A 24,316-nucleotide genomic window follows, 5' to 3' on the forward strand; every position below is an offset into this window, starting at 1 on the left:
TCTGTTATAGACTGGGCCTGTTATAGTCTGTTATAGACTGGGCCTGTTATAGTCTGTTATAGACTGGGCCTGTTATAGTCTGTTATAGACTGGGCCTGTTATAGTCTGTTATAGACTGGGCCTGTTATAGTCTGTTATAGACTGGGCCTGTTATAGTCTGTTATAGACTGGGCCTGTTATAGTCTGTTATAGACTGGGCCTGTTATAGTCTGTTATAGACTGGGCCTGTTATAGTCTGTTATAGACTGGGCCTGTTATAGTCTGTTATAGACTGGGCCTGTTATAGTCTGTTATAGACTGGGCCTGTTATAGTCTGTTATAGACTGGGCCTGTTATAGTCTGTTATAGACTGGGCCTGTTATAGTCTGTTATAGACTGGGCCTGTTATAGTCTGTTATAGACTGGGCCTGTTATAGTCTGTTATAGTCTGTTATAGACTGGGCCTGTTATAGTCTGTTATAGACTGGGCCTGTTATAGTCTGTTATAGACTGGGCCTGTTATAGTCTGTTATAGACTGGGCCTGTTATAGTCTGTTATAGACTGGGCCTGTTATAGTCTGTTATAGACTGGGCCTGTTATAGTCTGTTATAGACTGGGCCTGTTATAGTCTGTTATAGACTGGGCCTGTTATAGTCTGTTATAGACTGGGCCTGTTATAGTCTGTTATAGACTGGGCCTGTTATAGTCTGTTATAGACTGGGCCTGTTATAGTCTGTTATAGACTGGGCCTGTTATAGTCTGTTATAGACTGGGCCTGTTATAGACTGGGCCTGTTATAGTCTGTTATAGATGGGGCCTGTTATAGTCTGTTATAGACTGGGCCTGTTATAGTCTGTTATAGACTGGGCCTGTTATAGTCTGTTATAGACTGGGCCTGTTATAGTCTGTTATAGACTGGGCCTGTTATAGTCTGTTATAGACTGGGCCTGTTATAGTCTGTTATAGACTGGGCCTGTTATAGTCTGTTATAGACTGTTATAGACTGGGCCTGTTATAGACTGTTATAGACTGGGCCTGTTATAGTCTGTTATAGACTGGGCCTGTTATAGTCTGTTATAGACTGGGCCTGTTATAGTCTGTTATAGACTGGGCCTGTTATAGTCTGTTATAGACTGGGCCTGTTATAGTCTGTTATAGACTGGGGCCTGCTATAGTCTGTTATAGACTGGGCCTGTTATAGTCTGTTATAGACTGGGCCTGCTATAGTCTGTTATAGACTGGGCCTGTTATAGTCTGTTATAGACTGGGCCTGTTATAGTCTGTTATAGACTGGGCCTGTTATAGTCTGTTATAGACTGGGCCTGTTATAGTCTGTTATAGACTGGGCCTGTTATAGTCTGTTATAGACTGGGCCTGTTATAGACTGTGCCTGTTATAGTCTGTTATAGACTGGGCCTGTTATAGTCTGTTATAGACTGGGCCTGTTATAGTCTGTTATAGACTGGGCCTGTTATAGTCTGTTATAGACTGGGCCTGTTATAGTCTGTTATAGACTGGGCCTGTTATAGTCTGTTATAGACTGGGCCTGTTATAGTCTGTTATAGACTGGGCCTGTTATAGTCTGTTATAGACTGGGCCTGTTATAGTCTGTTATAGACTGGGCCTGTTATAGTCTGTTATAGACTGGGCCTGTTATAGTCTGTTATAGACTGGGCCTGTTATAGTCTGTTATAGACTGGGCCTGTTATAGTCTGTTATAGACTGGGCCTGTTATAGTCTGTTATAGACTGGGCCTGTTATAGTCTGTTATAGACTGGGCCTGTTATAGTCTGTTATAGACTGGGCCTGTTATAGTCTGTTATAGACTGGGCCTGTTATAGTCTGTTATAGACTGGGCCTGTTATAGTCTGTTATAGACTGGGCCTGTTATAGTCTGTTATAGACTGGGCCTGTTATAGACTGGGCCTGTTATAGTCTGTTATAGACTGGGCCTGTTATAGTCTGTTATAGACTGGGCCTGTTATAGTCTGTTATAGACTGGGCCTGTTATAGTCTGTTATAGACTGGGCCTGTTATAGTCTGTTATAGACTGGGCCTGTTATAGTCTGTTATAGTCTGTTATAGACTGGGCCTGTTATAGTCTGTTATAGACTGGGCCTGTTATAGTCTGTTATAGACTGGGCCTGTTATAGTCTGTTATAGACTGGGCCTGTTATAGTCTGTTATAGACTGGGCCTGTTATAGTCTGTTATAGACTGGGCCTGTTATAGTCTGTTATAGACTGGGCCTGTTATAGTCTGTTATAGACTGGGCCTGTTATAGTCTGTTATAGACTGGGCCTGTTATAGTCTGTTATAGACTGGGCCTGTTATAGTCTGTTATAGACTGGGCCTGTTATAGTCTGTTATAGACTGGGCCTGTTATAGTCTGTTATAGACTGGGCCTGTTATAGTCTGTTATAGACTGGGCCTGTTATAGTCTGTTATAGACTGGGCCTGTTATAGTCTGTTATAGACTGGGCCTGTTATAGTCTGTTATAGACTGGGCCTGTTATAGTCTGTTATAGACTGGGCCTGTTATAGTCTGTTATAGACTGGGCCTGTTATAGTCTGTTATAGACTGGGCCTGTTATAGTCTGTTATAGACTGGGCCTGTTATAGTCTGTTATAGACTGGGCCTGTTATAGTCTGTTATAGACTGGGCCTGTTATAGACTGGGCCTGTTATAGACTGTTATAGACTGGGCCTGTTATAGTCTGTTATAGACTGGGACTGTTATAGTCTGTTATAGACTGTTATAGACTGGGCCTGTTATAGTCTGTTATAGACTGGGACTGTTATAGTCTGTTATAGACTGGGACTGTTATAGTCTGTTATAGACTGTTATAGACTGGGCCTGTTATAGACTGTTATAGACTGGGACTGTTATAGTCTGTTATAGACTGTTATAGACTGGGCCTGTTATAGACTGTTATAGACTGGGACTGTTATAGACTGGGACTGTTATAGACTGTTATAGACTGGGCCTGTTATAGTCTGTTATAGACTGGGCCTGTTATAGTCTGTTATAGACTGGGCCTGTTATAGTCTGTTATAGACTGGGCCTGTTATAGTCTGTTATAGACTGGGACTGTTATAGTCTGTTATAGACTGTTATAGACTGGGCCTGTTATAGACTGTTATAGTCTGTTATAGACTGTTATAGACTGTTATAGTCTGGGACTGTTATAGACTGTTATAGACTGGGCCTGTTATAGACTGTTATAGTCTGGGCCTGTTATAGACTGTTATAGACTGTTATAGACTGTTATAGACTGGGCCTGTTATAGACTGTTATAGTCTGTTATAGACTGTTATAGACTGTTATAGACTGTTATAGACTGTTATAGACTGTTATAGACTGGGCCTGTTATAGACTGTTATAGACTGTTATAGACTGGGACTGTTATAGACTGTTATAGTGTTGATGTGTTTTGTATTTGGTAGCCGTTTGGTTGCTACTGTGTAATATTGTGCTTTATTTTGACGTTCTGTCCTTTATGGACTGCAACAGGCTACAGAACGTCATGTTTGCCTCAATTTGGACCCATTGGTTTAAATATCCACCTACACTATGTTCACCAGAGTGCAGTTGTAGATAAAACCTTCATGTTGTTGTACTCTATTTGGCCCTAATAGTTAGGCTTACACACTAATGCCAGATAAACACAATGAAAGAAAAAACTGTATGTAGCCTATAGATATGCAAACTAGTAATACATTTATGGATTTTTTGATGCAATGTTTTCCCTTTATTCAACCCGCACGCCACCCACCCGCCCTTCATCCACACAATACTTCATGGCCCTGAACCCACCCGCCCACAGTGTCCGCAGGGACTGCAGTCAACCAGCACATCAGTCCTACTGTGTGCAGAGCAATACTGCCCCCTGCAGGTCACTGCAGGTAGCTTCACACACACAATCTCTGAGGAGACAAATGAGTATTACCTGAAAGCCAGCTCAAACACAGAGCCACCACTGTCGTTGCACACTGCCAGCGTAGGGTCATCAGTGAACTGAGAGAGAGAGAGAGAGAGAGGGACAACAGAGGAGCTCAATAGAGACCATCTGAGCAGAAGACACATTTCCATTCAAGTTGACTTTTACTGCCAGACTACCTTGACATGTAAGACGGCGGTGCCGGGTGGGTGAGCGTCCGTAATGCTTCGCAGAAGCTTCCCATTGGCCAGATCCCACATGGTGATATGTCCCTTGGCGAAGCCACAGAGCAGGCGGGTGCAGTGGTGGTTGATGCTGAGGGCGGAGACGGCTCCATACTCCGCCCCTGTCGCCGTGCTTCCCAAGCACAAACGGAGAGCCTGGTTCAGATCTGAAATAAACCGCATTACCCATCAGGCAACACACTGTGGAGCCAAGCACTATGGGAGAGGCCACTCTTAACTCTTGTACTGTCATAGAACAACAGCAGTGACACTGGGACAGTCAGTCTTTAGAAAACATATGGAGATTTGTCAAAACACATTTTCTGCTTAGAGCATAAATCAAACCAAAAACACGCTCCACACAGTAGTGAATGACAACCACACTAAATACAACAACACATGTCTGAACCAGCCGGATGAATGACAACCACACTAAATACAACAACACATGTCTGAACCAGCCGGATGAATGACAACCACACTAAATACAACAACACATGTCTGAACCAGCCGGATGAATGACAACCACACTAAATACAACAACACATGTCTTAACCAGCCGGATGAATGACAACCACACTAAATACAACAACACATGTCTGAACCAGCCGGATGAATGACAACCACACTAAATACAACAACACATGTCTGAACCAGCCGGATGAATGACAACCACACTAAATACAACAACACATGTCTGAACCAGCCGGATGAATGACAACCACACTAAATACAACAACACATGTCTGAACCAGCCGGATGAATGACAACCACACTAAATACAACAACACATGTCTGAACCAGCCGGATGAATGACAACCACACTAAATACAACAACACATGTCTGAACCAGCCGGATGAATGACAACCACACTAAATACAACAACACATGTCTGAACCAGCCGGATGAATGACAACCACACTAAATACAACAACACATGTCTGAACCAGCCGGATGAATGACAACCACACTAAATACAACAACACATGTCTTAACCAGCCGGATGAATGACAACCACACTAAATACAACAACACATGTCTGAACCAGCCGGATGAATGACAACCACACTAAATACAACAACACATGTCTGAACCAGCCGGATGAATGACAACCACACTAAATACAACAACACATGTCTGAACCAGCCGGATGAATGACAACCACACTAAATACAACAACACATGTCTGAACCAGCCGGATGAATGACAACCACACTAAATACAACAACACATGTCTGAACCAGCCGGATGAATGACAACCACACTAAATACAACAACACATGTCTGAACCAGCCGGATGAATGACAACCACACTAAATACAACAACACATGTCTGAACCAGCCGGATGAATGACAACCACACTAAATACAACAACACATGTCTGAACCAGCCGGATGAATGACAACCACACTAAATACAACAACACATGTCTGAACCAGCCGGATGAATGACAACCACACTAAATACAACAACACATGTCTGAACCAGCCGGATGAATGACAACCACACTAAATACAACAACACATGTCTTAACCAGCCGGATGAATGACAACCACACTAAATACAACAACACATGTCTGAACCAGCCGGATGAATGACAACCACACTAAATACAACAACACATGTCTGAACCAGCCGGATGAATGACAACCACACTAAATACAACAACACATGTCTGAACCAGCCGGATGAATGACAACCACACTAAATACAACAACACATGTCTGAACCAGCCGGATGAATGACAACCACACTAAATACAACAACACATGTCTGAACCAGCCGGATGAATGACAACCACACTAAATACAACAACACATGTCTGAACCAGCCGGATGAATGACAACCACACTAAATACAACAACACATGTCTGAACCAGCCGGATGAATGACAACCACACTAAATACAACAACACATGTCTGAACCAGCCGGATGAATGACAACCACACTAAATACAACAACACATGTCTGAACCAGCCGGATGAATGACAACCACACTAAATACAACAACACATGTCTGAACCAGCCGGATGAATGACAACCACACATGTCTGAACCAGCCGGATGAATGACAACCACACTAAATACAACAACACATGTCTTAACCAGCCGGATGAATGACAACCACACTAAATACAACAACACATGTCTGAACCAGCCGGATGAATGACAACCACTAAATACAACAACACATGTCTGAACCAGCCGGATGAATGACAACCACACTAAATACAACAACACATGTCTGAACCAGCCGGATGAATGACAACCACACTAAATACAACAACACATGTCTGAACCAGCCGGATGAATGACAACCACACTAAATACAACAACACATGTCTGAACCAGCCGGATGAATGACAACCACACTAAATACAACAACACATGTCTGAACCAGCCGGATGAATGACAACCACAACAACACATGTCTGAACCAGCCGGATGAATGACAACCACACTAAATACAACAACACATGTCTGAACCAGCCGGATGAATGACAACCAAAACACATGTCTGAACCAGCCGGATGAATGACAACCACACTAAATACAACAACACATGTCTGAACCAGCCGGATGAATGACAACCACACTAAATACAACAACACATGTCTGAACCAGCCGGATGAATGACAACCACACTAAATACAACAACACATGTCTGAACCAGCCGGATGAATGACAACCACACTAAATACAACAACACATGTCTGAACCAGCCGGATGAATGACACACAGACAAACAACCTTATTCAAAAACCAGTTGGAGAAATGAAATAGCATGTGCAGACAATATGTTAACATGCTGATGTTGAGACCGATGTCTACAATATGACTGTACAGAGAGACCGATGTCTACAATATGACTGTACAGAGAGACAGATGTCTACAATATGACTGTACAGAGAGACAGATGTCTACAATATGACTGTACAGAGAGACCGATGTCTACAATATGACTGTACAGAGAGACCAATGTCTACAATATGACTGTACAGAGAGACAGATGTCTACAATATGACTGTACAGAGAGACCGATGTCTACAATATGACTGTACAGAGAGACCGATGTCTACAATATGACTGTACAGAGAGACCGATGTCTACAATATGACTGTACAGAGAGACAGATGTCTACAATATGACTGTACAGAGAGACCAATGTCTACAATATGACTGTAGAGAGAGACCAATGACTACAATATGACTGTACAGAGAGACAGATGTGTACAATATGACTGTACAGAGAGACCGATGTCTACAATATGACTGTACAGAGAGACCAATGTCTACAATATGACTGTACAGAGAGACCAATGACTACAATATGACTGTACAGAGAGACAGATGTCTACAATATGACTGTACAGAGAGACCGATGTCTACAATATGACTGTACAGAGTTGAGGTCGACCGATTATGATTTTTCAACGCCGATACTGATTATTGGAGGGCCAAAAAAAAGCCGCTACCGATTAATCGGCAGATTTTTTTATTTATTATTATTTGTAATAATGACAATTACAACATTACTGAATGAACACTTATTTTAACTTAATATAATGCATAAATACGATCAATTTAGCCTCAAATAAATAATGAAACATGCTCAATTTGGTTTAAATAATGCAAAAACAAAGGGTTGGAGAAGAAAGTAAAAGTGCAATATGTGCCATGTAAAAAAGCTAACATTTAAGTTCCTTGCTCAGAACATGAGAACATATGAAAGCTGGTAGGTCCTTTTAACATGAGTCTTCAATATTCCCAGGTAAGAAGTTTTAGGTTGTAGTTATTATAGGAATTATAGGACTATTTCTCTCTATACGATTTGTATTTCATATACCTTTGACTATTGGATGTTCTTATAGGCACTTTAGTATTGCCAGTGTAACAGTATAGCTTCCGTCCCTCTCCTCGCTCCTACCTGGGCTCGAACCAGGAACACATCGACAACAGCCACCCTCGAAGCAGCGTTACCCATGCAGAGCAAGGGGAACAACTACTCCAAGTCTCAGAGCGAGTGACGTTTAAAACGATATTAGAGCGCACCCGGCTAACTAGCTAGCCATTTCACATCGGTTACACCAGCCTAATCTCGGGAGTTGATAGGCTTGAAGTCATAAACAGCGCAATTCTTGAAGCACAGCGAAGAGCTGCTGGCAAAACGCACAAAAGTGCTGTTTGAATGAATGCTTACGAGCCTGCTGGTGCCTACCACCGCTCAGACTGCTCTATCAAATCATAGACTTAATTAGAACATAAAAACACACAGAAACGTTTTTCGAAAACAAAACGTTTTTTCTTTCAGTGAAATACGGAACCGGTCCGTATTTTATCTAACGGGTGGCATCCCTAAGTCTAAATATTCCTGTTACATTGCACAACCTTCAATGGTATGTCATAATTATGTACAATTCTGGCAAATTAATTACAGCCTTTGTTAGGAATAAATGGACTTCACACAGTTCGCAACGAGCCAGGCGGCCCAAACTGCTGTATATACCCTGACTGCTTGTACGGAACGCAAGAGAAGTGACACAACTCCCCTAGTTATAAGAAATTCATGTTAGCAGGCAATATGAATTAAATATGCAGGTTTAAAAATATATACTTGTGTATTGATTTTAAAGAAAGGCATTGATGTTTATGGTTAGGTACATTGGTGCAACGACAGTACTTTTTTCGCAAATGCGCTTATTAAATCATCACCCGTTTGTCGAAGTAGGCTGTGATTCAATGAGAAATTAACAGGCACCGCATCGATTATATGCAACGCAGGACACGTTAGATAAACTAGTAATATCATCAACCATGTGTAGTTAACTAGTGATTATGTTAAGATTGATCGTTTTTTATAAGATAAGTTTAATGCTAGCAAGCAACTTACCTTGGTTTCTTGCTGCCCTCGCGTAACAGGTAGTCAGCCTGCCACACAGGCTCCTCGTGGAGTGCAATGTAAGGCAGGTGGTTAGAGCGTTGGACTAGTAACCGGAAGGTTGCAAAAACGAATCCCCGAGGTGACAAGGTAAAAATCTGTTGTTCTGCCCCTGAACAAGGCAGTTAACCCCCGTTCCTAGGCCGTCATTGAAAATAAGAATGTGTTCTTAATCTGACTTACCTAGTTAAATAAAAGTGTAAAAAATTAAAAAAATACATTTCAAAAAAAAAAATCGCCGTCCAAAAATACCGCTTACCGATTGTTATGAAAAATTGAAATCGGCCATTCCGATTAATCGGTCGACCTCTAGTACAGAGAGCACAATGTTTACAATATGACTGTACAGAGAGACAGAGAAAGAGAGACAGAGAGAGAGAGAGAAACAGACACAGACAGACAGAGAGAGAGAGACAGACAGAAAAACAGAGAGAGAGAGACAGACAGAGAGAGAAAGACAGAGAGACCTATTGGCGGAATGTACCTTTTCCTGTCCATTCAGAGTTAGCCCAGACAGACAGAGAGAAAACAACCAACTAAATATATAACAATCTTCAGTTGAATTCATAGTTCACACAACCTCAACGTAGTTAGTTAGTTACTACCTTGTCCTTAACCATGCATTGCACTGGATCATGTCAATGATTATATGACTGTAGTACTAATCACTGATATGTTAAGGACTTACCAAACACTAGAGCCAGGCCATGAGACGTTCCCACTACGATCACACCGGACACAGTCTAGAAACAGAGAGAACAGGACCAGTCTAGAAACAGAGAGAACAGGACCAGTCTAGAAACAGAGAGAACAGGACCAGTCTAGAAACAGAGAGAACAGGACCAGTCTAGAAACAGAGAGAACAGGACCAGTCTAGAAACAGAGAGAACAGGACCAGTCTAGAAACAGAGAGAACAGGACCAGTCTAGAAACAGAGAGAACAGGACCAGTCTAGAAACAGAGAGAACAGGACCAGTCTAGAAACAGAGAGAACAGGACCAGTCTAGAAACAGAGAGCACAGGACCAGTCTAGAAACAGAGAGCACAGGACCAGTCTAGAAACAGAGAGAACAGGACCAGTCTAGAAACAGAGAGAACAGGACCAGTCTAGAAACAGAGAGAACAGGACCAGTCTAGAAACAGAGAGCACAGGACCAGTCTAGAAACAGAGAGAACAGGACCAGTCTAGAAACAGAGAGAACAGGACCAGTCTAGAAACAGAGAGAACAGGACCAGTCTAGAAACAGAGAGAACAGGACCAGTCTAGAAACAGAGAGAACAGGACCAGTCTAGAAACAGAGAGAACAGGACCAGTCTAGAAACAGAGAGAACAGGACCAGTCTAGAAACAGAGAGAACAGGACCAGTCTAGAAACAGAGAGAACAGGACCAGTCTAGAAACAGAGAGAACAGGACCAGTCTAGAAACAGAGAGAACAGGACCAGTCTAGAAACAGAGAGAACAGGACCAGTCTAGAAACAGAGAGAACAGGACCAGTCTAGAAACAGAGAGAACAGGACCAGTCTAGAAACAGAGAGAAGACATTTAACTAGAGAACAGTCTAGAAAGGGTGAAAGCAGCACTGCAGTATAGTATGTGATAATGATACTTACTACTGCAGTTGGCAGTCCAGCATCTACTTTGTCCTGAAGAACAAGGAAGGAAAAAGTACATTTCAGTGATGCATGTACAAATTGTACAAATTGAAAGCTGTGTGTGTGTGTGGTGTTGGTTGTGTGTGGTGTTGGTTGTGTGTGGTGTTGGTTGTGCGTGTGTGGTGTTGGTTGTGTGTGGTGTTGGTTGTGCGTGTGTGGTGTTGGTTGTGTGTGTGTGTGTGGTGTTGGTTGTGCGTGTGTGTGTGGTGTTGGTTGTGTGTGGTGTTGGTTGTGTGTGTGGCGTTGGTTGTGTGTGGTGTTGGTTGTGCGTGTGTGGTGTTGGCGTGTGTGGTGTTGGTTGTGCGTGTGTGGTGTTGGGTGTGTGTGTGTGTGGTGTTGGTTGTGCGTGTGTGTGTGGTGTTGGTTGTGTGTGTGGTGTTGGTTGTGCGTGTGGTGTTGGTTGTGCGTGTGTGGTGTTGGTTGTGTGTGTGTGTGTGGTGTTGGTTGTGCTGGTTGTGGGTGTGTGGTGTTGGTTGTGCGTGTGTGGTGTTGGTTGTGCGTGTGTGGTGTTGGTTGTGTGTGTGTGTGTGGTGTTGGTTGTGTGTGGTGTTGGTTGTGTGTGTGTGTGTGGTGTTGGTTGTGTGTGGTGTTGGTTGTGCGTGTGGTGTTGGTTGTGCGTGTGGTGTTGGTTGTGCGTGTGTGGTGTTGGTTGTGCGTGTGTGGTGTTGGTTGTGCGTGTGTGGTGTTGGTTGTGCGTGTGTGGTGTTGGTTGTGCGTGTGTGGTGTTGGTTGTGTGTGTGGTGTTGGTTGTGTGTGTGTGTGGTGTTGGTTGTGTGTGTGTGTGTGGTGTTGGTTGTGTGTGTGTGTGTGGTGTTGGTTGTGTGTGGTGTTGGTTGCGTGTGTGTGTGGTGTTGGTTGCGTGTGTGTGTATGGTGTTGGTTGTGTGTGTGTTGGTGTTGGTTGTGTGTGTGTATGGTGTTGGTTGTGTGTGTGTGTGGTGTTGGTTGTGTGTGTGTGTGGTGTTGGTTGTGTGTGTGTGTGGTGTTGGTTGTGTGTGTGTGTGGTGTTGGTGTGTGTGTGTGGTGTTGGTTGTGTGCGTGGTGTTGGTTGTGTGCGTGGTGTTGGTTTGTGTGCGTGGTGTTGGTTGTGTGCGTGGTGTTGGTTGTGTGTGTGCGTGGTGTTGGTGTGTGTGCGTGGTGTTGGTTGTGTGCGTGGTGTTGGTTGTGTGCGTGGTGTTGGTTGTGTGCGTGGTGTTGGTTGTGTGCGTGGTGTTGGTTGTGTGCGTGGTGTTGGTTGTGTGCGTGGTGTTGGTTGTGTGCGTGGTGTTGGTTGTGTGCGTGTGGTGTTGGTTGTGTGTGTATGGTGTTGGTTGTGTGTGTGTGGTGTTGGTGTGTGTGTGGTGTTGGTTGTGTGTGTGGTGTTGGTTGTGTGTGTGGTGTTGGTTGTGTGCGTGGTGTTGGTTGTGTGCGTGGTGTTGGTTGTGTGTGTGGTGTTGGTTGTGTGTGTGGTGTTGGTTGTGTGTGTGGTGTTGGTTGTGTGTGTGTGTGTGTGTGTGTGTGTGTGTGTGTGTGGTGTTGGTTGTGTGTGTGTGGTGTTGGTTGTGTGTGTGTGTGGTGTTGGTTGTGTGTGTGGTGTTGGTTGTGTGTGTGGTGTTGGTTGTGTGTGTGGTGTTGGTTGTGTGTGTGGTGTTGGTTGTGTGTGTGGTGTTGGTTGTGTGTGTGGTGTTGGTGTGTGTGGTGTTGGTTGTGTGTGTGGTGTTGGTGTGTGTGCGTGGTGTTGGTTTGTGTGCGTGGTGTTGGTTGTGTGCGTGGTGTTGGTTGTGTGCGTGGTGTTGGTTGTGTGCGTGGTGTTGGTTGTGTGCGTGGTGTTGGTTGTGTGCGTGGTGTTGGTTGTGTGCGTGGTGTTGGTTGTGTGTGTGGTGTTGGTTGTGTGTGTGGTGTTGGTTGTGTGTGGTGTTGGTTGTGTGTGTGGTGTTGGTTGTGTGTGGTGTTGGTTGTGTGTGTGGTGTTGGTTGTGTGTGTGGTGTTGGTTGTGTGTGTGGTGTTGGTTGTGTGTGTGGTGTTGGTTGTGTGTGCGTGTGTGGTGTTGGTTGTGTGTGCGTGGTGTTGGTTGTGTGTGTGGTGTTGGTTGTGTGTGTGGTGTTGGTTGTGTGCGTGGTGTTGGTTGTGTGTGTGGTGTTGGTTGTGTGTGTGGTGTTGGTTGTGTGTGTGGTGTTGGTTGTGTGTGTGTGGTGTTGGTTGTGTGTGTGTGGTGTTGGTTGTGTGTGTGTGGTGTTGGTTGTGTGTGTGTGGTGTTGGTTGTGTGTGGTGTTGGTTGTGTGTGTGTGTGGTGTTGGTTGTGTGTGTGGTGTTGGTTGTGTGTGTGTGGTGTTGGTTGTGTGTGGTGTTGGTTGTGTGTGTGTGTGTGTGTGTGTGTGTGGTGTTGGTTGTGTGTGTGTGGTGTTGGTTGTGTGTGTGTGGTGTTGGTTGTGTGTGTGGTGTTGGTGTGTGTGTGTGGTGTTGGTTGTGTGTGTGTGGTGTTGGTTGTGTGTGGTGTTGGTTGTGTGTGTGGTGTTGGTTGTGTGTGTGGTGTTGGTTGTGTGTGGTGTTGGTTGTGTGTGTGTGTGTGGTGTTGGTTGTGTGGTGTTGGTTGTGTGTGCGTGTGTGGTGTTGGTTGTGTGTGCGTGGTGTTGGTTGTGTGTGTGGTGCTGGTTGTGTGTGTGGTGTTGGTTGTGTGTGTGGTGTTGGTTGTGTGTGTGGTGTTGGTTGTGTGTGTGGTGTTGGTTGTGTGTGTGGTGTTGGTTGTGTGTGTGGTGTTGGTTGTGTGTGTGTGTGTGTGTGTGTGTGTGGTGTTGGTTGTGTGTGTGGTGTTGGTTGCGTGTGTGTGGTGTTGGTTGTGTGTGTGTGGTGTTGGTTGTGTGTGTGTGTGGTGTTGGTTGTGTGTGTGTGTGTGGTGTTGGTTGTGTGTGTGTGTGTGTGGTTGTGTGTGTGTGGTGTTGGTTGTGTGTGTGGTGTTGGTTGTGTGTGTGGTGTTGGTTGTGTGTGTGGTGTTGGTTGTGTGTGTGTGGTGTTGGTTGTGTGTGTGGTGTTGGTTGTGTGTGTGGTGTTGGTTGTGTGTGTGGTGTTGGTTGTGTGTGTGGTGTTGGTTGTGTGTGGTGTTGGTTGTGTGTGTGTGGTGTTGGTTGTGTGTGTGTGGTGTTGGTTGTGTGTGCGTGGTGTTGGTTGTGTGTGTGGTGTTGGTTGTGTGCGTGGTGTTGGTTGTGTGCGTGGTGTTGGTTGTGTGCGTGGTGTTGGTTGTGTGCGTGGTGTTGGTTGTGTGCGTGGTGTTGGTTGTGTGCGTGGTGTTGGTTGTGTGCGTGGTGTTGGTTGTGTGCGTGGTGTTGGTTGTGTGCGTGGTGTTGGTTGTGTGCGTGGTGTTGGTTGTGTGCGTGGTGTTGGTTGTGTGTGTGGTGTTGGTTGTGTGTGTGGTGTTGGTTGTGTGTGTGGTGTTGGTTGTGTGTGTGGTGTTGGTTGTGTGTGTGTGTGGTGTTGGTTGTGTGTGGTGTTGGTGTGTGTGGTGTTGGTTGTGTGTGTGTGTGTGTGGTGTTGTGTGTGTGGTGTTGGTTGTGTGTGGTGTTGGTTGTGTGTGTGTGTGTGGTGTGTGGTGTGTGTGTGGTGTTGGTTGTGTGTGGTGTTGGTTGTGTGTGTGGTGTTGGTTGTGTGTGGTGTTGGTTGTGTGGGTGTGTGTGGTGTTGGTTGTGTGTGTGGTGTTGGTGTGTGTGTGGTGTTGGTTGTGTGTGTGGTGTTGGTTGTGTGTGTGGTGTTGGTTGTGTGTGGTGTTGGTTGTGTGTGGTGTTGGTTGTGTGTGTGGTGTTGGTTGTGTGTGTGTGGTGTTGGTTGTTGTGTGTGGTGTTGGTGTGTGTGTGGTGTTGGTTGTGTGTGTGGTGTTGGTTGTGTGTGTGTGGTGTTGGTTGTGTGTGTGGTGTTGGTTGTGTGTGTGTGGTGTTGGTTGTGTGTGTGGTGTTGGTTGTGTGTGTGTGTGGTGTTGGTTGTGTGTGTGGTGTTGGTTGTGTGTGTGTGGTGTTGGTTGTGTGTGTGTGGTGTTGGTTGTGTGTGTGTGGTGTTGGTTGTGTGTGTGTGGTGTTGGTTGTGTGTGTGTGGTGTTGGTGTGTGTGTGTGGTGTTGGTTGTGTGTGTGGTGTTGGTTGTGTGTGTGGTGTTGGTTGTGTGTGTGGTGTTGGTTGTGTGTGTGTGGTGTTGGTTGTGTGTGTGGTGTTGGTGTGTGTGTGTGGTGTTGGTTGTGTGTGTGTGGTGTTGGTTGTGTGTGTGGTGTTGGTTGTGTGTGTGTGTGGTGTTGGTTGTGTGTGTGTGGTGTTGGTTGTGTGTGTGTGGTGTTGGTTGTGTGTGTGGTGTTGGTTGTGTGTGGTGTTGGTTGTGTGTGTGTGGTGTTGGTTGTGTGTGTGTGGTGTTGGTTGTGTGTGTGGTGTTGGTTGTGTGTGTGTGGTGTTGGTTGTGTGTGTGTGGTGTTGGTGTGTGTGTGTGGTGTTGGTTGTGTGTGTGGTGTTGGTTGTGTGTGTGTGGTGTTGGTTGTGTGTGTGGTGTTGGTTGTGTGTGTGGTGTTGGTTGTGTGTGTGTGGTGTTGGTTGTGTGTGTGGTGTTGGTTGTGTGTGGTGTTGGTTGTGTGTGGTGTTGGTTGTGTGTGTGTGGTGTTGGTTGTGTGTGTGGTGTTGGTTGTGTGTGTGTGGTGTTGGTTGTGTGTGTGGTGTTGGTGTGTGTGTGGTGTTGGTTGTGTGTGTGTGGTGTTGGTTGTGTGTGTGTGGTGTTGGTTGTGTGTGTGGTGTTGGTTGTGTGTGTGGTGTTGGTTGTGTGTGTGGTGTTGGTTGTGTGTGTGGTGTTGGTTGTGTGTGTGTGGTGTTGGTTGTGTGTGTGTGGTGTTGGTGTGTGTGTGTGTGGTGTTGGTTGTGTGTGTGTGGTGTTGGTTGTGTGTGTGGTGTTGGTTGTGTGTGTGTGGTGTTGGTTGTGTGTGTGTGGTGTTGGTTGTGTGTGTGGTGTTGGTTGTGTGTGTGTGGTGTTGGTTGTGTGTGTGGTGTTGGTTGTGTGTGTGTGGTGTTGGTTGTGTGTGTGTGGTGTTGGTTGTGTGTGTGTGGTGTTGGTTGTGTGTGTGTGGTGTTGGTTGTGTGTGTGGTGTTGGTTGTGTGTGTGGTGTTGGTTGTGTGTGTGTGGTGTTGGTTGTGTGTGTGTGGTGTTGGTTGTGTGTGTGTGGTGTTGGTTGTGTGTGTGTGGTGTTGGTTGTGTGTGTGGTGTTGGTTGTGTGTGTGTGGTGTTGGTTGTGTGTGTGGTGTTGGTTGTGTGTGTGTGGTGTTGGTTGTGTGTGTGTGGTGTTGGTTGTGTGTGTGTGGTGTTGGTGTGTGTGTGTGGTGTTGGTTGTGTGTGTGTGGTGTTGGTTGTGTGTGTGTGGTGTTGGTTGTGTGTGTGGTGTTGGTTGTGTGTGTGGTGTTGGTTGTGTGTGTGTGTGGTGTTGGTTGTGTGTGTGGTGTTGGTTGTGTGTGTGTGTGTGGTGTTGGTGTGTGTGGTGTTGGTGTGTGTGTGTGTGTGGTGTTGGTTGTGTGTGTGTGGTGTTGGTTGTGTGTGTGGTGTTGGTTGTGTGTGTGGTGTTGGTTGTGTGTGTGGTGTTGGTTGTGTGTGTGGTGTTGGTTGTGTGTGTGGTGTTGGTTGTGTGTGTGGTGTTGGTTGTGTGTGTGGTGTTGGTTGTGTGTGTGGTGTTGGTTGTGTGTGTGGTGTTGGTTGTGTGTGTGGTGTTGGTTGTGTGTGTGTGGTGTTGGTTGTGTGTGTGGTGTTGGTTGTGTGTGTGGTGTTGGTTGTGTGTGTGGTGTTGGTTGTGTGTGTGGTGTTGGTTGTGTGTGTGGTGTTGGTTTGTGTGTGTGGTGTTGGTTGTGTGTGTGGTGTTGGTTGTGTGTGTGGTGTTGGTTGTGTGTGTGGTGTTGGTTGTGTGTGTGGTGTTGGTTTGTGTGTGTGGTGTTGGTTGTGTGTGTGGTGTTGGTTGTGTGTGTGGTGTTGGTTGTGTGTGTGTGGTGTTGGTTGTGTGTGTGGTGTTGGTTGTGTGTGTGGTGTTGGTTGTGTGTGTGGTGTTGTGTGTGTGTGTGGTGTTGGTTGTGTGTGTGGTGTTGGTTGTGTGTGTGTGTGGTGTTGGTTGTGTGTGGTGTTGGTTGTGTGTGTGGTGTTGGTTGTGTGTGTGGTGTTGGTTGTGTGTGTGGTGTTGGTTGTGTGTGTGTGGTGTTGGTTGTGTGTGTGTGGTGTTGGTTGTGTGTGTGGTGTTGGTTGTGTGTGTGGTGTTGGTTGTGTGTGTGGTGTTGGTTGTGTGTGTGTGGTGTTGGTGTGTGTGTGTGGTGTTGGTTGTGTGTGTGGTGTTGGTTGTGTGTGTGTGGTGTTGGTTGTGTGTGTGGTGTTGGTTGTGTGTGGTGTTGGTTGTGTGTGTGGTGTTGGTTGTGTGTGTGGTGTTGGTTGTGTGTGTGGTGTTGGTTGTGTGTGTGGTGTTGGTTGTGTGTGTGGTGTTGGTTGTGTGTGTGTGGTGTTGGTTTGTGTGTGTGGTGTTGGTTGTGTGTGTGGTGTTGGTGTGTGTGTGGTGTTGGTTGTGTGTGTGGTGTTGGTTGTGTGTGTGGTGTTGGTGTGTGTGTGGTGTTGGTTGTGTGTGTGGTGTGGGTGCGTGGTGTTGGTTGTGTGTGTGGTGTTGGTTGTGTGTGTGGTGTTGGTTGTGTGTGTGGTGTTGGTTGTGTGTGTGGTGTTGGTTGTGTGTGTGGTGTTGGTTGTGTGTGTGGTGTTGGTTGTGTGTGTGGTGTGTGTGTGGTGTTGGTTGTGTGTGTGGTGTTGGTTGTTGTGTGTGGTGTTGGTTGTGTGTGTGGTGTTGGTTGTGTGTGTGGTGTTGGTTGTGTGTGTGGTGTTGGTTGTGTGTGTGGTGTTGGTTGTGTGTGTGGTGTTGGTTGTGTGTGTGGTGTTGGTTGTGTGTGTGGTGTTGGTTGTGTGTGTGGTGTTGGTTGTGTGTGTGGTGTTGGTTGTGTGCGTGGTGTTGGTTGTGTGTGTGGTGTTGGTTGTGTGTGTGGTGTTGGTTGTGTGTGGTGTTGGTTGGTGTGTGGTGTTGGTTGTGTGTGTGGTGTTGGTTGTGTGTGTGGTGTTGGTTGTGTGTGGTGTTGGTTGTGTGTGTGGTGTTGGTTGTGTGTGTGGTGTTGGTTGTGTGTGTGGTGTTGGTTGTGTGTGTGGTGTTGGTTGTGTGTGGTGTTGGTGTGTGGTGTGTGTGTGTGTGTGGTGTTGGTTGTGTGCGTGGTGTTGGTTGTGTGTGTGGTGTTGGTTGTGTGTGTGGTGTTGGTTGTGTGTGTGGTGTTGGTTGTGTGCGTGGTGTTGGTTGTGTGTGTGGTGTTGGTTGTGTGTGTGGTGTTGGTTGTGTGTGTGGTGTTGGTGTGGTGTGTGTGGTGTTGGTTGTGTGTGGTGTTGGTTGTGTGTGTGGTGTTGGGTGTGTGTGGTGTTGGTGTGTGTGTGGTGTTGGTTGTGTGTGTGGTGTTGGTTGTGTGTGTGGTGTTGGTTGTGTGTGGTGTTGGTTGTGTGTGTGGTGTTGGTTGTGTGTGTGGTGTTGGTTGTGTGTGTGGTGTTGGTTGTGTGTGTGGTGTTGGTTGTGTGTGTGGTGTTGGTTGTGTGTGTGGTGTTGGTTGTGTGTGGTGTTGGTTGTGTGCGTGGTGTTGGTTGTGTGTGTGGTGTTGGTTGTGTGCGTGGTGTTGGTTGTGTGTGTGGTGTTGGTTGTGTGTGTGGTGTTGGTTGTGTGTGTGGTGTTGGTTGTGTGTGTGGTGTTGGTTGTGTGTGTGGTGTTGGTTGTGTGTGTGTGGTGTTGGTTGTGTGTGTGTGGTGTTGGTTGTGTGTGTGGTGTTGGTTGTGTGTGGTGTTGGTTGTGTGCGTGGTGTTGGTTGTGTGTGTGGTGTTGGTTGTGTGTGGTGTTGGTTGTGTGTGGTGTTGGTTGTGTGTGTGGTGTTGGTTGTGTGTGTGTGGTGTTGGTTGTGTGTGTGTGTGGTGTTGGTTGTGTGTGTGTGGTGTTGGTTGTGTGTGTGGTGTTGGTTGTGTGTGTGGTGTTGGTTGTGTGTGTGGTGTTGGTTGTGTGTGTGGTGTTGGTGTGTGTGTGTGGTGTTGGTTGTGTGTGTGGTGTTGGTTGTGTGCGTGGTGTTGGTTGTGTGTGTGGTGTTGGTTGTGTGTGTGGTGTTGGTTGTGTGCGTGGTGTTGGTTGTGTGTGTGGTGTTGGTTGTGTGTGTGGTGTTGGTTGTGTGTGTGGTGTTGGTTGTGTGCGTGGTGTTGGTTGTGTGCGTGGTGTTGGTTGTGTGTGTGGTGTTGGTTGTGTGTGTGGTGTTGGTTGTGTGTGTGGTGTTGGTTGTGTGTGTGGTGTTGGTTGTGTGTGTGGTGTTGGTTGTGTGTGTGGTGTTGGTTGTGTGTGTGGTGTTGGTTGTGTGTGTGGTGTTGGTTGTGTGTGGTGTTGGTGTGTGTGTGGTGTTGGTTGTGTGTGTGGTGTTGGTTGTGTGTGTGGTGTTGGTTGTGTGTGTGTGTGGTGTTGGTTGTGTGTGTGGTGTTGGTTGTGTGTGTGTGTGGTGTTGGTTTGTGTGTGTGGTGTTGGTTGTGTGTGTGTGTGGTGTTGGTTGTGTGTGTGGTGTTGGTTGTGTGTGTGGTGTTGGTTGTGTGTGTGTGTGGTGTGTGGTGTGTGTGTGTGTGTGGTGTTGGTTGTGTGTGTGGTGTTGGTTGTGTGTGTGGTGTTGGTTGTGTGTGTGGTGTTGGTTGTGTGTGTGGTGTTGGTTGTGTGTGTGGTGTTGGTTGTGTGTGTGTGGTGTTGGTTGTGTGTGTGGTGTTGGTTGTGTGTGTGTGGTGTTGGTTGTGTGTGTGGTGTTGGTTGTGTGTGTGTGGTGTTGGTTGTGTGTGTGGTGTTGGTTGTGTGTGTGGTGTTGGTTGTGTGTGTGGTGTTGGTTGTGTGTGTGTGGTGTTGGTTGTGTGTGTGGTGTTGGTTGTGTGTGTGTGGTGTTGGTGTGTGTGTGGTGTTGGTTGTGTGTGTGTGGTGTTGGTTGTGTGTGTGGTGTTGGTTGTGTGTGTGGTGTTGGTTGTGTGTGTGTGGTGTTGGTTGTGTGTGTGGTGTTGGTTTGTGTGTGTGGTGTTGGTTGTGTGTGTGGTGTTGGTTGTGTGTGTGTGGTGTTGGTTGTGTGTGTGGTGTTGGTTGTGTGTGTGTGGTGTTGGTTGTGTGTGTGGTGTTGGTTGTGTGTGTGGTGTTGGTTTGTGTGTGTGGTGTTGGTTGTGTGTGTGGTGTTGGTTGTGTGTGGTGTTGGTTGTGTGTGTGGTGTTGTGTTGGTGTGTGTGTGTGGTGTTGGTTGTGTGTGTGGTGTTGGTTGTGTGTGTGTGGTGTTGGTTGTGTGTGTGTGGTGTTGGTTGTGTGTGTGTGGTGTTGGTTGTGTGTGTGTGGTGTTGGTTGTGTGTGTGGTGTTGGTTGTGTGTGTGTGGTGTTGGTTGTGTGTGTGTGGTGTTGGTTGTGTGTGTGTGGTGTTGGTTGTGTGTGTGTGGTGTTGGTTGTGTGTGTGGTGTTGGTTGTGTGTGTGTGGTGTTGGTTGTGTGTGTGTGGTGTTGGTTGTGTGTGTGGTGTTGGTTGTGTGTGTGTGGTGTTGGTTGTGTGTGTGTGGTGTTGGTTGTGTGTGTGGTGTTGGTTGTGTGTGTGTGGTGTTGGTTGTGTGTGTGGTGTTGGTTGTGTGTGTGGTGTTGGTTGTGTGTGTGTGTGTGGTGTTGGTTGTGTGTGTGTGGTGTTGGTTGTGTGTGTGTGGTGTTGGTTGTGTGTGTGGTGTTGGTTGTGTGTGTGTGTGTGGTGTGTGGTGTGTGTGTGTGTGTGGTGTTGGTTGTGTGTGTGTGGTGTTGGTTGTGTGCGTGTGGTGTTGGTTGTGTGTGTGGTGTTGGTTGTGTGTGTGTGGTGTTGGTTGTGTGTGTGTGGTGTTGGTTGTGTGTGTGGTGTTGGTTGTGTGTGTGGTGTTGGTTGTGTGTGTGGTGTTGGTTGTGTGTGTGGTGTTGGTTGTGTGTGTGTGTGTGTGGTGTTGGTTGTGTGCTGTGGTGTTGGTTGTGTGTGTGGTGTTGGTTGTGTGTGTGGTGTTGGTTTGTGTGTGTGGTGTTGGTTGTGTGTGTGGTGTTGGTTGTGTGTGTGGTGTTGGTTGTGTGTGTGGTGTTGGTTGTGTGTGTGGTGTTGGTTGTGTGTGTGTGGTGTTGGTTGTGTGTGTGGTGTTGGTTGTGTGTGTGGTGTTGGTTGTGTGTGTGGTGTTGGTTGTGTGTGTGGTGTTGGTTGTGTGTGTGGTGTTGGTTGTGTGTGTGGTGTTGGTTGTGTGTGTGTGGTGTTGGTTGTGTGTGTGGTGTTGGTTGTGTGTGTGGTGTTGGTTGTGTGTGGTGTTGGTTGTGTGTGTGTGTGGTGTTGGTTGTGTGTGTGTGGTGTTGGTTGTGTGTGTGTGGTGTTGGTTGTGTGTGTGTGGTGTTGGTTGTGTGTGTGGTGTTGGTTGTGTGTGTGGTGTTGGTTGTGTGTGTGTGTGTGGTGTTGGTTGTGTGTGTGGTGTTGGTTGTGTGTGTGGTGTTGGTTGTGTGTGTGGTGTTGGTTGTGTGTGTGGTGTTGGTTGTGTGTGTGGTGTTGGTTGTGTGTGTGGTGTTGGTTGTGTGTGTGGTGTTGGTTGTGTGTGGTGTTGGTTGTGTGTGGTGTTGGTTGTGTATGTGTGTGTGGTGTTGGTTGTGTATGTGTGTGTGGTGTTGTGTGTGTGTGTTACTCACAGCGGCTGAGACTATCTGAGCAGAGATGCCTTTCAGGATGCAGTGTCGGAGCACTGAGCCATGGACTGTAGTGCTGAGCTCCACTGTTTTCCGCTTCCTACACACACGCGCACAAACACACACGCGCACGGGCACGCGCACAAACACACACAGGCACACACACACACAGTTAGGTTTGAATCTCAGTTGCGACGACAAATGTCAGAGTGAACTGTACCCGTAATGCATAATATAACCTGCTGAATACAGCACATCACAGAAGGGTCTCACAACATGCCCATTAGGAGTTAGGTTACATTTAGTGTTAGAGAAAATAGGATTTTGGATTGGGAATCAATTCTTTGGTCCCCACAAAGATAGCAATACAAAACTGTGTGTGTGTGTGTGTGTGTGTGTGTGTGTGTGTGTGTGTGTGTGTGTGTGTGTGTGTGTGTGTGTGTGTACACACATTTTACCATACTTGTGAGTACCAGAAGTCCTCACAATAATAGTAAACCAACAAAAATTCAGAGAAGTGAGGACATTTTGCCGGTCCTCACTTGTAAAAAGGCTATTTTAGGCTTAGGTATAAGGTTAGGCTTAGGTATAAGGTTAGGCTTAGGGAAAATATAATGTTCAATGGGAATCAATTGTTGGTTCCTAAAAAGTCCTCACAAGTAGAGTAAGACATAGCTGAGAGAGTGTGTGTGTGTGTGTGTGTGTGTGTGTGTGTGTGTGTGTGTGTGTGTGTGTTGGCTACCGTTTGAGGTGTGTGCGGTCTCCGCTGTCGGAGCTGGCCAATGAGGAGGTCTCACAGGAGTGGGCATCGATGTTCTCTGTGTTCAGCAGACACGTGTCCTCCAGGATGAAGGGCTCCTCCTCATCCTCAGGCTAAAACAGGAGACGGAAGAATCACAACTGTTAGCCCAGATATGATGTAGGGCTGGCTACCCCGCTGTGTTGACTTCCTAACAGAACATTGTGTTGTTCTGTAACAAGTCAGGGAGCTAGAAGCTGTCAGATTCCTGCAGCATGTGAAACAGAATAGGTATAGTTACTGAAAGATGAGAGTTACCTCATTCAGGATGCTCTCCAGGGTAGGCGGGGTGTCAACTTGGGGAATGTCAAACTCTTTATCATCGATCTGAGGAGAATAGATAAGGTATGCAATATGTGTTCAGCACAATGAAGTCTATCTCGTTAGACATCTCATTATATTACTATTCTACCTAAGTCTATGGTTCTAGCGATCTTTAATGGGATATTAAACGTATAGCAGAAACATGGCAGTGCTAGGCTAAATGAAAACAAAGTAACCCACTAGCAAGCTATACACTTGACAACCAGTAAAATAATACTAATGCTACCTACAGCTTTAATTGCACAAACAAACTCTCATATTTAGTGCATCTATCCCCCCAAAAATGCTAGGTTTAGCTATCTAACTATCTACCACCTCCACCAAGTCTATCAAGAAAACCAGAAACTGTTGAGAAACAGCCATAAGCGACAGTCCCACTCACCGTATCTATTTCCATTAAATTGAGCTGGGATGAGGCAGAAACCAAACTGCGTGTATCTGGTGAACCTGACATTGTAACAGGTCAAATATATTCATGTAGATACACAACGAAACAATAGCTACATTATTAGCTAGCTAACGGTATCACATCTCTCCGATTCTACTCTTCCTTGTTGTACCGGAAGAACGGTGTGTCACGTGCTACGTCACGACTGAAGGGGTGTATTCAGTGTTCGGAACGTTTGGCAAGGTTCAGAAACATTTTGTCTTGAGCGAAAAATACCAACAAAAAGTGTGGATTTTGTATAATACTTCACACTCTTTTAGAGTGAAATGAATGAGTTCAGTATTGCCAGCTAGCTTCCCATCTCTATTTCCCAGATATGTTTCACTCTCTCTGGTATTCCAGGAGTCCTCGGCCAGTATTCAGAATCTCAGATCTAGGATCAGGTCAAAACTGATCCTCGACCAGCACTCCGAATCTGAAACCATTTAGGAATATGGGCTCTTTGGAAGAGGTTGATGTGCGGTGGAGGGATGAAGATTCTGTAAAATGTAATTGTAGCTTTTAACCAGCAGGGGGCGTCCAAAACACAGTCTACTTCGGCCTACTAACTACAACATGGTGTTGAAATGATCAAGAGTAGCTAAATGCTGCCTCCTTGTGTCCTATTTCCGAAATACAGGCAAAAGTGATGAGTGTGACCAATCTTTTGAGTGTGATCCCAAATAAAAGTCTGTGGTTTGAACAAGATTTTCCTAGATAAAAAACATCTTATCATCTTGAAAGGTTTAGAAGTAGACAGCAAAATAATGACATACTCATTGTTGTTGACAGAGTTGGGGAGTAACTGATTACAAAAAACTGCAACTGTAATCAGTTACATAACCAGCTAAAATATTGTAATGAGATTACAGATACTGTTTTCTCAAGGTCATTAAATTCAGCATTGAAAAAAGGAGCAAGTTTAAGTTTGTTCCACCTGAGTGAGTCTGGCAAGTGATGACACACCAAATGATGACCACCAATCAGAGACCACTATGATGACACACCAAATGATGACCACCAATCAGAGACCACTATGATGACACACCAAATGATGACCACCAATCAGAGACCACTATGATGACACACCAAATGCGTTTGATGGATCTTTTTAGTCTTCTTCTAATGGTGAAATGAATCCAAAAGTATCTGAAAGTAATCAGATTACATTACTGAGTTTGGGTAATCCAAAAGTTACATGACTAATTACAGTGTTGGATAGGTGACTAGTAACTGTAATAGATTACATGTAGAAAGTAACCTACACAACCCTGGTTGTTGATGCCTGTGTCTTGTGCACTGATGAAGGTCTGACGACCGAATGCTC

At 45.9% G+C, this 24,316-nt stretch overlaps 1 protein-coding gene across 1 annotated transcript in view; it reads right to left on the reverse strand.

Moving 5' to 3' along the window:
• LOC106574831 (vacuolar protein sorting-associated protein 8 homolog) overlaps nucleotides 1-23,113 on the reverse strand; it is a 157,405-nt gene extending 134,292 nt beyond the window's left edge. The window contains 8 exon segments of the mRNA XM_045698361.1: nucleotides 3,930-3,997; nucleotides 4,100-4,311; nucleotides 9,775-9,829; nucleotides 10,699-10,731; nucleotides 21,443-21,539; nucleotides 22,182-22,312; nucleotides 22,497-22,565; nucleotides 22,945-23,113. Coding sequence (XP_045554317.1) covers nucleotides 3,930-3,997; nucleotides 4,100-4,311; nucleotides 9,775-9,829; nucleotides 10,699-10,731; nucleotides 21,443-21,539; nucleotides 22,182-22,312; nucleotides 22,497-22,565; nucleotides 22,945-23,016 — 737 coding nt within the window. The 5' untranslated portion in view covers nucleotides 23,017-23,113.
• Between the last annotated feature and the right edge of the window lie 1,203 nt (nucleotides 23,114-24,316).

Source organism: Salmo salar, chromosome ssa16 (assembly GCF_905237065.1).
Source record: "Salmo salar chromosome ssa16, Ssal_v3.1, whole genome shotgun sequence".
NCBI lineage: Eukaryota > Metazoa > Chordata > Actinopteri > Salmoniformes > Salmonidae > Salmo > Salmo salar.